General features: G+C 46.8%; 1 protein-coding gene across 1 annotated transcript in view; it reads left to right on the top strand.

Moving 5' to 3' along the window:
• Positions 1-11,879, top strand: part of LOC116506484 (mitogen-activated protein kinase 4-like) — a 46,305-nt gene extending 34,426 nt beyond the window's left edge. The window contains exons 3-5 of the mRNA XM_032214261.1: positions 3,076-3,237; positions 10,266-10,467; positions 11,192-11,879. Coding sequence (XP_032070152.1) covers positions 3,076-3,237; positions 10,266-10,467; positions 11,192-11,879 — 1,052 coding nt within the window. The remainder of the gene's footprint in view (positions 1-3,075; positions 3,238-10,265; positions 10,468-11,191) is intronic.
• Positions 11,880-12,348: the final 469 nt, after the last annotated feature.

The raw sequence follows: 12,348 nt of genomic DNA, 5'->3' as shown, positions 1-12,348 counted from the left end.
CTCCTCAATAGGAGGGATGTGGGAGACCCCTTGCAGGGTAGGGCTGAGGACTATGCCCAGTTCTTGGCGGACAAAGTTGCTCGGTTTCGGTCGGACTTGGACTCCACCGCCGTAGATCCAGCCGAGACACAGGGGGATTACTTGGCAAACCATCTCTGGGTTGAGTTCCAGGATGTTGCCTCTGGGGATGTGGACAAGGCCATTCGAGCTGTAAGTGCCTCCACCTGTATTCTGGACCCATGTCCCTCCTGGCTGGTTGCCAACAGCAGGGAGGTGACACATGGCTGGATCCAGGCGGTTGTGACCGCCTCCCTTCGGGAGGGGCACTTCCCCACCGCACTTAAGACGGCGGTGGTGAGACCCCTCCTGCAGAAACCATCCTTGGATCCAGCCATTTTAAACAACTATCGTCCTGTCTCCAACCTCCCCTTTATTGGGAAGGTTGTTGAGAAGGTGGTGGCCTTCCAGCTTCAACGGGCCTTGGAGGAAGCTAGTTATCTTGACCCCTTCCAGTCCGGCTTCAGACCTGGTCACAGCACTGAAACCGCTTTGGTCGCATTGACTGATGATCTCTGGAGGGCCAGAGATGGAGGCCATGCGTCCATCCTGGTTCTCCTTGACCTCTCAGCGGCTTTCGATACCATCGACCATGGTATCCTTCTGCGACGACTGCGGGAGGTGGGGGTGGGAGGCACTGTTTTGCAGTGGTTCTCCTCCTACCTCTCGGACAGGTCGCAGTCGGTGTTGGTCGGGGGGCAGAGATCGTCCCTGAGGCCCCTAACATACGGGGTGCCGCAGGGTTCGGTCTTATCCCCCCTACTATTTAACATATACATGAAACCGCTGGGCGAGATCATCCGGAGGCACGGGATAAAATACCATCAATATGCGGACGATACACAACTGTATCTGTCCGCCCCGTGCCAACTCAATGAAGCGGTGGACGTGATGAACCAGGGTCTTGAGGCCGTTAAGAACTGGATGAGCGCTAACAAACTGGTGCTCAACCCGGACAAGACTGAGTGGCTGTTGTGTTTCCCTCCCAACAATTTGGCCGATATTCCAACACTCAGGCTGGGGGGTCAAATTTTATACCCCTCAGATAGGGTCCGTAATCTAGGAGTCCTCCTGGATCCACAGCTGACTTTTGAACATCAGTTGTCGGCTGTGACCAGGGGGGCATTTGCCCAGGTTCGCCTGGTCCGTCAGTTACGGCCCTACCTGAACTGGGAGGCTCTCGCAACAGTCACTCGAGCCCTTGTGATCTCTAGGCTGGAATACTGCAATGGGCTCTACATGGGGTTGCCCTTGAAGTGCATCCGGCGACTGCAGTTAGTCCAGAATGCAGCCGCGCGAGTGATAGTGGGCGCACCGCGGTTCGCCCACATTACACCCATCTTCCGCGAGCTGCACTGGCTACCTGTCGATCTCCAGGTGCGCTTCAGGGTATTGATGACCACCTTTAAAGCACTCCATGGTAGTGGATCTGGGTACTTGAGAGACCGCCTTCTGCCGATTACCTCCCTTCGACCGATTAGATCGCACAGATTGGGCCTCCTCCGGATTCCATCTGCCAGTCAATGTCGACTGGCGACTACACGGAGGAGAGCCTTTTCTGTTGCAGCTCCGACCCTGTGGAACGATCTCCCCGTTGAGATTCGTACCCTCACCACCATTCAGACCTTCCGCACGGCCCTTAAGACCTGGCTCTCCCAGCAGGCCTGGGGATAAGTTCTTAAATTACCCGCCCGAGTGTTGACTGTTGAATGCAAGTTGTGTTTTATTATTTTATTTTGTTCACTCACTGTTTGTCTTTTATTATTGCACCCCCTTCCCTGTGATTGTAAGCCGCCCTGAGTCCCCTCAGGGAGAAGGGCGGCCTATAAATCTTAATAAAATGATAAAATGATAAAAATGATAAATGATCCCTGGTTACCTGGAATCCAGTTTGACTCAAAGAATACTCTCCTTTTTTGGGGGGGGGGAGGATTATTTAGCATACACATTCACCCTCTAGTGGTGAAGATAGACAAGTGAGATTTGTCTATGGATATTCTCAGACATCCCGGTCATGTATGGCCCAGAGGTGCTTTTTCAAAAGGCAACTGGACTTTGTTTTTCCTTGAAGATGTTTTGTTTCTCATCCAAGAAGCTTCTTCGATCTGAAGGTTTGAAAAAACACCGTCGGGACAAGTGATATTCCTGACTTAGTGCAGGGGTTTCCAAACTTGGCGACTTTAAGACTTGCTTAAAGACAAGGCTGGCTGAGGAATTCTGGGAGTTGAAGTCTACGAGTCTTAAAATTGCCAAGTTTGGAGACTCCTGATTTAGTTCATTGGCAGCAACTAAACTCATGTAGAGAAGAGCAGCAATGATGATTAGGGGACTTGAGGCTAAAACATATAAAGAATAGTAACATGATATCAGGGTTCCAATACTTGAGGGGCTGTCACAGAGAGGATAATATTTTCCAAATTACCTGAAGGCCAGACAAGGAATAATGGATAGAAGCTAATCAAGGAGAGACTCAATCTGGAAATAAGGAGAAATTTTCTGACAGTGAGAACAATCAAGCAACTGCTTGTCTTCAGAGGTTGTGGGTGCTTCATCGCTGGAAGCTTTCAAGAAGAGACTGACTGCCATCTATCAGAAATGATAGGCACACACAACAAAAAAAAAATTGTACTTCAATGTCTTAATGATTGACAAATGATGACATATTTGTGTTTTTTTTTAAAGAAAAATAAAAAAGTTCTGTATAAATTGTGTATTGTTCTGTTCGTCTTTTTTTATCCCTTATCTGTACCCCCTTTCCTGACTTGGATTGTGAGCCACCCTGAGTCCCCTTTGGGGAAAAGGGCGGCATATAAGTGCAATAAATTCAATTCAATTCAATTCAATGGAGATTCATGGATCTGACAGCAGAGCTGGAACAGAAAAGCGATTCAAGCCAGGGCAAAAACCCAACATTAAATAAGCCTGCTATGATAACAAAACAAATGTTGAGTTGTTTAGTTGAGCGAGTGCTCAGACTTGCAATATCCCAAGGACTGCCTCTTCATCTTGCTTGTTTAGGAAGCCATGAATTGGAGCAGATGCAACTCATTTTAGAAACAATCCCTGTTTTCCACGAAGAGGACAAGGAAGAACTTCTCAAAGTGATGCCAACTTTCATCAATAGCACCTGGGAAGTGAAACGACCCTTACGGAAGCTTCTTCCTGAAGTCAACAGCAAAGGTAAGGTGGCTTTGCGATTGGGTGGGGGTCACGGGGATGGGGTGATTAAACGGCCTTTTGGGGGGGGGGTTCCTAAACATCATGTGCACTCCAGTGGTGGGATTCAGCCGGTTCGCACCTATTCGGGAGAACCGGTTGTTAACTTTCTAAGTAGTTCAGAGAACCAGTTGTTGGAAGAAATCTCCTTTTGTTTTTTCCCCACTTTGCAGGGCTAATCCTGTAAGGAAGGCAGGAAGGAAACATTCTGGTGGTGTTTCTAGTCTAATCTTTATTGACCTGCTTACAGAAACTGCCTCTCCAATTAACTCTTGCTACATTGTAACAGCTAAGGCCAAGCGTCCATCGACCTGAGTGATGTTGAGTTGGCCATGCCCACCCAGTCACATGACCACCAAGCCACGCCTACCCAGCTGGTCATTAGGGCAGAGAACCGGTTGTTAAATTATTTGTACCCCACCACTGGTGCACTATCAGGGCGACTTCATAAATCTATATTCATTTCACCAATCAGCCAAAGGGTTTTTTTGAAAAAAATATTCTGTGGAATGAAACTGGTGCTGTAGACTTTACTCTGATAGAAAGAACATGGAAAACATTGATGTAAAAGAGAACATATGTACTATAGAGCAGGGGTCACCATCCTTTCAGACCTCAGGGGCTACTAAATTCATAATTTTAAATCATGCGGACCATCAATATGAATTTTAAAAAAATAAATAAATAGTATGAAGTGCAATATAAAAAATGCAAATAATTTTCCTGTGGACCACCAAAATTTTCTCACGGACCATGTGAGGTCCACGAACCACCGGTTGGTGACCGCTGGTATACAGAGCTAGTCCTCAGTGCCCGATCATAATTGAGCCCCAAATTTCTGTTGCTAAGGAGGCAGTTGTTAAGTGAGTTTTTCCTCCATTTTATGGTCCTTTTTTGCCATGGTTGTTAAGAGGATCTGGCTTATCTGTTGACTTTATTTGTCCAAAGGTTGCAAATGGTGATCACATGACCTTGGGACATTGAAACTATATGGCCCACCTTTTAATGGAAAATCCTGTGGGTGGATGTCCCAAAGGTGCTTTTTGAAGAGGCAACTGGACTGTTTTTCTTTGAAGACGTTTCGCTTCTCATCCAAGAAGCTGCTTCAGCTCTGCATTGCTAAATGTCTATGGAGATTCTCAGTCATCCAGGTCATGGTTGTCTCAAGAGGCAACTGGACTTTCTGGTTTTTCTTTGAAGGTGTTTCGCTTCTCACCCAACCTCTGAGCTGAAGAAGCTTCCTGGATGAGAAGCGAAACGTCTTCAAAAGAAAAAAACAAGAAAGTTGCCTCTTGAAAAGCACCTTTGGGATAACCATGACCTAAATGACTGAGAATCTCCATAGACATTTACCTATGAATATACTGTATGTGTATCGGGGTGGGTCCCTGCCAGTTCTAACCTCTTCTATAGAAGAGGTTCCACAAATCTACAGTGCCATTTAGAACCGGTTCCAGCTCCTTTTCCCCGCCCGTCCGTACATCATCAAGATGAAGAGTGAGAGGAGGAATTCTGGGAGTTGAAGTCCACAAGTCTTAAAGCTGTCAATTTTAAACACCCCTGGGATTTTCCCCCCTAAACGGTTAGAGGTGCAAGGGTCTTGTAACTTGACAGCTTTAAGACTTGCGTGCTTCAATGCCAGAGTTCCTGAGCCAACATGACTGGAGGAGGAATTCTGGGAGTTGAAGTCCACAAGTCTTAAAGCTGTCAAGTTTGAACATCCCTGGGATTTTTTCCCCCTAAAGGGTTAGGGGTGCAAGAGTCTTGTAACTTGACAGCTTTAAGACTTGCGTGCTTCAAATGCCAGAGTTTCTGAGCCAACATTTTGGTTGCTAAGCAAGAGGATTGTTAAATGAGTTTCACCATGTTTTACAAGTTGGCCATGCCCACCCAGTCACATGACTGCCAAGCCACTCCCACCCAGTCACATGGCCAGCAAGCCACTCCCACAAAGCAGGCCACACGTACAGAAGAGGTTCTAAAATTTTTTGAAACCCACCACTGATACGTATGCACTCAAACACACATATTCAAGCTGAGCTTAATTTATGGTGATCTCATGGAGATATCCATGAAGTTATTAAACGGGCTTAAATGCTTCTTTTGGAGTTTTTTAAAAAAAATTGCTTTGAAGATTATCGTATTTTTCGGAGTATAAGACGGAGCTTTTTCCCTCAAAAAAGAGGCTGAAAATCTGGGTGCATCTTATACACTGAATGCAGCATTTTTAACCTCCTGAAACCCCACCCCCTTTGCAAAAATGGCTGTGCAGAGCCTTTAGGGGGCTTCCAGAGTGGTCCTGGGGGCTGGGGAGGGCAAAAATGAGCGAAAAACAGGCTGTTTTTCTGTATAAGCCTCCTAAGGGTTATGCATGCCCTTTTTTGACAAAAAACAGTGCCCCTTTTTTGCTCGTTTTTGCCCCCCCCCCAGCCCCCAGGAGCACTCTACAAGCCTTCTAAAGGCTATGCATGCCCTTTTTTTGACAAAAAAGCAGGCCCGTTTTCGTGAAAAACGGGCCATTTTTGGGAGGCCTGCAGAATGCAAAAACTTTTTTTAAAAAATTGCCTCTTCAAAATCTTGGTCCGTGTCAGCCTCTGTTTCGCTACTTGCTTTCGGCTGCCATTGAAACGAGGAGGGGGAGGCCTGGTATTTGGGAAGGGAAGTTTTAAGTATAGGAGGGATTGTGTAAAGGGAGTTTTGTTCTCGCCATCTACTGCACATACTGGAGATAGTGATTGGAGCCGCCAAGGCCAACTGTCCTGCATACCAACCTGATGATGCTTTTTGAAGTGGAACTCACACGACACCTAAGGGATTTGCAGATTGGACTAGGGATGGGGTTACCAGGGGGAGTGGGTTGGGTCACATATTGATATCTATGATTTTGCGCGCTTTTGCCTTAGATCTTGCTTTGCTTAGCTGCTATCTATTCATAACCAGTAAAAGTACTCTTAATTCTGCGAAATGGAGTTAAGTGGTTTCTTTCTTGGTTGCTGAGGAAGGCTGGCTTGACATTGCGTCTTATACTCCGGTGAGTCTTATACTCGGAAAAATACGGTATTTTATAAACCACCCTGAGAAGTTTTTACCTCAAACATCAGTGTGAAATGAATGTCAACAAAGATTTTAAAAATAATGTATGAAACAGTCTTTGGTTGTTCTAAATATGTGCCGACGTTTCCATTTTGCAAAAAATGAAAGCCAATATTCTATAAAAAAGCATTTAAAAAAACCCAACTACCTGGAACATATATTTTTGCCTGCGGTCTTAAAAAATTGTAATCATCAGAAATCAAAGGCCTATTTTTGATATTTGATCAGTTCTTTAACAATAACAAGGAGTTCCACAGTAAATATCTGAACTTTTATACGCTATTCCTGTCTGCATTTCCAAGTTAATGTTTTAAAAGTATTTATGTTAACTTAATTGTGTTTTGCTGATGCAAAAGTAAAGGCCAATGAATAGAAGCCTAAGGACTTTTGAGAGTGTCTTGAGACTATGAAGCTCCAATTTCAGCCCCATTTACTCCCCAAATGCACTATTAGTAACAATCCAAAGACACTTTTGGGAGAGAAAGCCTCACTGAACACAATAAAGCTTACTTTTGGGGAAAGCAAGTTTAGGGCAGAGCTCAGTGTCATAGTGTCCAAATATTCGTTGCCTCAGCTTCAGGGGTAACTCTTAATTTTAAAAGAATACTGGATTCCCCACACGTCCAAAAGTCAAATTTCCTATTAAACTTAATTAGAGATCTGCTTTTGAATGAAGAACAAGGACACTCCATAGTTAATGGATTCAGAGAGTAAGGAAAAGTATCTCAATGGAAATGTTCAGATTCCATTGCCAAGGCAACAAGGAGTTATACATTTGCTCAGGGGTGGGCTTCAGAAATTTCAGCAACGGGTTCTCTGCTGGGCTGCTGGGTGGGCACGGACGTAGTGGGTGTGGCCCAGTTGGTCTCCTGAACCATGGCGGGGGTGCCATTTTTGCCTTCCGAAGGCTTTCCTTGAGCCTCTGAGTGGGTGAAAACTGCCTCCCCTGGGTTCTGGAGGCCCTCCGGAGGCCGGAAAGGGGCCCATTTCCAAGGTTCCGGAGCTTCCGGGAAGCCCGTTTTCCCCCTCCCTGAGCTTCTTTGTGGGCCCTGCACTTAACTTGCATTAAAAACGGGTCACGTGGAGATTCCTAGGAGGGGAGGGGTGGAAGGCGCGGGGCAGGGTGGGTGGGGCCAGCCAGGGGTGAGATTTGGAGGTTCTCTGAACTGGTCATAACATTAGCTATGGGTTCTCCCGAACCTGGGCCAACCCACAGCAGCCCACTTCTGCATTTTCTGAAATTGAGGATATCCAGAAAACATTTGGACACAGCATAGACCAGGCGTGTCAAACTCAAGACCCAGGGGCCAGATTCGGCTCACGGGTTTCTTAGATCTGGCCTATGAGCCTGCCCTAGAAATAGCGAAGGACCAGCCCATGCTGCCTCTGCTAGCGAAAAGGAAGTTTAGCTCAACCCTCCCAAGCTCTGTTTTTGCTGGCAGAAGGGCTGCTGTCAGGGCTGCTTCGCTCAGTAACCAAGAAAGAAACCACTCAACTCCATTTTGCAGAATTAAGAGTACTTTTACTGGTCATGAGTAGATAGTAGCTAGGCAAAGCAAGATCTGAGGCAAAAGCGCGCGTAATCATAGGTATCAATATGTGACCCAATCCCCTCCCCTTGGTAACCCCATCCCATAGTCCAATCCAAACACTCCACAGGTGTCATGTGGGAGACATCTTCAAAAATCATCATCAGGTTGGCCTTGGCGGCAACCCCTCTCTCTGCCACATGCGCAGTAGATGGTGAGAACAACTCCCTTATTACAGTCTCTCCTGCACAGATTACTTCCCTCACCCAAATACCATGCCCCCCCCCCTTCCCATTTCAATGGCAGCCAAAAAGCAAGCAGCAAAACAGAGGCTGACAGCTGCAGAAGGCTGTCGTGGCCGAAAACGGAGCCCAAGCCGGCTGTGTGCGACCTCCCCGAGCTCTGTTTTTGCTGGCAGAGGGCTGCAGAACGCTGTCGTGGCCAAAAACGGAGCCCGGGATGGCTGTCATGGCCAAAAATGGAGCCTGAATGTCATGCCCACACTGGCCACGCCCACCCAAGGTCAAACACAATCCTGATGTGAGCCTGAATGAAATCGAGTTTGACGCCCCTGGCATAGACCAGTGTTTTTCAACCACTGTGCTGTGGCACACTAGTGTGCCGTGACATAGTGTAAGGTGTGCCGTGGGAGAATTACTTTATATATAGTCAATATAGGCACAGAGTTAAATTTTTTTAACATTTTCTAATGGTGGTGTGCCTCGTGATTTTTTTCATGAAAAAAAGTGTGCCTTTGCACAAAAAAGGTTGAAAAACACTGGCATAGACAACACGCTGCAGCCAACTCGTCAAGGGATAGCTTGGCACGAGCCAACTCACAGAGGATCAATTTAACAATCCAATGTAATTATTTAAAATAAAATTTAAAAAGTATTTTTTTTGTCATTTGCATTTCATTTTATCCCTCTTTTTGCATCCTTTCTTTAATTATTCTATTCCACAATTTCTTTGATATTACAGTAGCTCTTGTCGCACAGTGAGTTGTCCCATGGTAAGTTGTCCTGTGGCAAGTTGGCCACAGCGAATTGTCATAGACCCTAGACCAGTGTTGGCGAACCTTTTTGGCCTTCTTGAGTGTGAGGGGAGTGCTGGAAACCAGAACAGCAGCTCCCCAGTGCATACGCATGGGAGCGCCGGAAACTGCAAGAGCAGTTCCCCGGTACGCATGCGCTTGCCGGGAAGCTGAACTTCCAGTTTCCAGAGGGTGCCTGCGCGCTGGTCACCCGATCTTCCAGTTTCTGGCATGCATGTATGTATGAAGACCAGCTGGCTTGCACCAGGGAGCTGCTCTTCCGATTTCTGGCGCTTCTCTGCGTGCAAAAACCCACTGGAACCTGGAAGAGCAACAGGCAATGGCTGGCATGCCCAGAGAGATGGCTCTGCATGCCAGTTCCAGCCCATGTGTCATAGGTTTGCCATCACAGCCCTTGACAGACACAGGAGAAGGAGGAAAAGGAGCTTCCTCAGACTTGCAGGGGTTCTATTATTATAGCCAAGCTCAAGAAAAATAGCTGTAGCCTTCCAGTGGTGTTGATTTACTGGTCTGGGGCTAACAATTGAGCTTCACGTTTGATCCCTTCTCTGACCGCAGGAGGGATTCTGTTTATTGTGCCGATAATGTACAGGTCGTCCTCGACTTACGACCATAATTGAGCCCAAAGTTTCTGTTGCTAAGCAAGACAGATAAGTGAGCTTTATCCCATTTGATGACTTTTCCTTGCCACAGTTGTTAAATTAGTAACATGGTTGGTAAGTGAGTCTGGCTTCCCCATTGACTTTGCCAGTGGTGGGATTCAGCCAGTTCGCACCTATCCGGGAGAACCGGTTGTTAACTTTCTAAGCAGTTCGGAGAACCGGTTGTTGGGAGAAATCTCCTTTTGTTTTTTTCCCCACTTTACAGAGCTAATCCTGTAAGGAAGGCAGGGAGGAAACATTCTGGCGTTGTTTCTAGTCTAATCTTTAATGCCCTGCTTACAGAAACTGCCTCTCCGGTTAACCCTTGCTACATTGTAACAGCTAAGGCGAAGCGCCCATCGACCTGAGTGATGTTGAGTTGGCCATGCCCACCCAGACACATGAGCACCAAGCCACGCCTACCCAGCTGGTCATTAGGGCAGAGAACCGGTTGTTAAATTATTTGAATCCCACCACTGGACTTTCCTTATGGTGATCGCATAACTTCGAGCCACTGTGACCGTCATAAATACATGCCAGTTGCCAAGGGCCCGAATTTTTGATCATGTGACCATAGAGGTGCTGCAGTGGTTGTAAGTTGAGGATGACTTGCAATTTGCAACACTGGGCCAGGGGTATGTACTCTTGGTTTGATTCTATATCTGCCTCTTGCAGCTATCGACTTTTTGGAAAAGATACTGACCTTCAATCCGATGGACCGGTTGACAGCAGAGATGGGCCTTCAGCATCCTTTTATGAGGCCGTACTACTGCCCTGAGGATGAACCTGTTTCTCAGCACCCTTTCCGGATTGAGGATGAGATTGATGACATTTTGTTGATGGAAGCTAATCACAGCCAGATCTCCAACTGGGATAGGTACGTTTCTTCTCTAGGTTGAATTGAGCAGAAACACAGAAGGTCTGAGAATTCTATTCCAAACTTGGTTTGCTTTCTTCTTTACTTTTAAAGTTTTGGAATGGAATGGAATGGAATGGAATAGAATAGAATAGAATAGAATTCTTTATTGGCCAAGTGTGATGATACAACATATTTTTCAGGGCATAAGGCGCACCTTTCCCACCCAAAAAAGAGGGTGAAAATCTGGGTGCATCTTATACACTGAATTCAGCATTTTGGCCTCCCGAATCCCTGCCCCCTTTGCAAAAATGGACAGGCAGAGGGTTTGGGAGACCTACAAAGTGCTCCTGGGGGCTGGGGAGGGCAAAAATTAGCGAAAAACCAGCCGTTTGTTGCTTGTTTTGGCCAGCCCCCAGGACACTCTACAAGCCTCCCAAAGCCTATACATGCTCTGTTTTTTCTGAAAATGGGCTGTTTTTTGCTCATTTTGGCCCCCCTCAGCCCCCAGGAGCATTTTGCAGGCCTCTCAAACTCTCTGCATGCCTAGTTTTTCATGAAAAATGAGGTGTACAGACGGTTTGGGGGGGTCTGCAGAGTACAAAAACTTTTTTTTAAAATTTACCTCTTCAAAATGTTGGTGCGTCTTATACTCCGGTGCGTCTTATACTCCGAAAAATATGGTAACTATTACATGTGAAATGTTTCATTTGTGTCTAACCCTGTAGTTATTTCAAATAAACAGATACCAAGTAAGCTTATCCTCGGATTTGGAATGGCGTCACGAAAAATGCCACGATTTGGATGAGGTGCAGCGAGATCCCCGCGCAGGATCCGAATCTACCGCCGAGGAAGCTCAAGTGGATCCCCGCAAATATTCGCAGAGTAGCTCGGAGAGATTTTTGGAGCAATCGCATTCCTCAATGGACCGAACGTTTGAAGGGGACTCTGGTCACTCCTGTGATTATAAAGTTGGCTCACCTTCTTACTTAGACAAGTTGTTGTGGAGGGATAGCAAGCTCCACCACTATTCCGAACCCAAGCTCATCCTAGATTTGTCCCATTGGAAAAGAGCATCTATTGCCCCCGCGCCAGAGATAACGCTAGAGGAAGAACCATCCAACCTTTTCCTGGAGATCGCACAGTGGGTCACAAGCACCCAGACGGGACTCGACTGCCCCAACGCTCTTCCGGAGATTCAGGAACGGAGTCTGCCGTCTTCTCCTCCGTGTCTCCACAAAGAACCTAAGGAAGTCGACAAGAAAGCTGACCCTCAGTTTGACTTGGATGTCTTCATCTCCAGGGCCTTAAAACTTTGCACCAAGCCGGAGGATCTGCCCGATAACAAACTCAAAGACATCAATGGAGCCTGTCTAGCAGAGCACCCAAAGGAAATTGTTCAGACAGAAGGGTTTCATAAAGAGAGGTGGTAAATAAAGGGACAGAAGTTGGCTTAAACTAGTATCCGTGATTATTCTCCTCTAAAATTCAGTTTTAACACGATGAATTGTAACCAGGGGTGGGATTCGACCGGTTCGGACCAGTTCAGGTGAACCAATAACTCTGACTATCAGCTGGCAGTGAACCGGTTTGCTCTGACTTTCAGCTGCGCCCGCCCGCCCCAGTGTTATACTCACCTATATTCCCTTTTCTGAAGCCCAGCTGATAGGCGCAGCAGAATGAATTGCCCCACCTCAGCTGTTTTCCTCCCCGGCAGTAATGCGGAAGGTGATTTCTCTGTAAACTGTGCATGCGCGCTCAGCGAACCGGTTGTTAAACCGGTAGGATCCCAGAAGGCATGAAATCCTCTTACCTTCACTACCAGTTCGGAACTGGGAGCGGATGCGCAGGGCATCCGTGATGACATCTGGGCAGGTGGGCGGAGCCTCCCACCGCCGCCAC

Source organism: Thamnophis elegans, chromosome 3 (genome assembly GCF_009769535.1).
Source record: "Thamnophis elegans isolate rThaEle1 chromosome 3, rThaEle1.pri, whole genome shotgun sequence".
In the NCBI taxonomy this organism is placed as follows: Eukaryota; Metazoa; Chordata; class Lepidosauria; order Squamata; family Colubridae; genus Thamnophis; species Thamnophis elegans.
The sequence above is the reverse complement of the archived record's forward strand: the minus strand, read 5'-3'. Positions and strand labels throughout refer to the sequence as shown.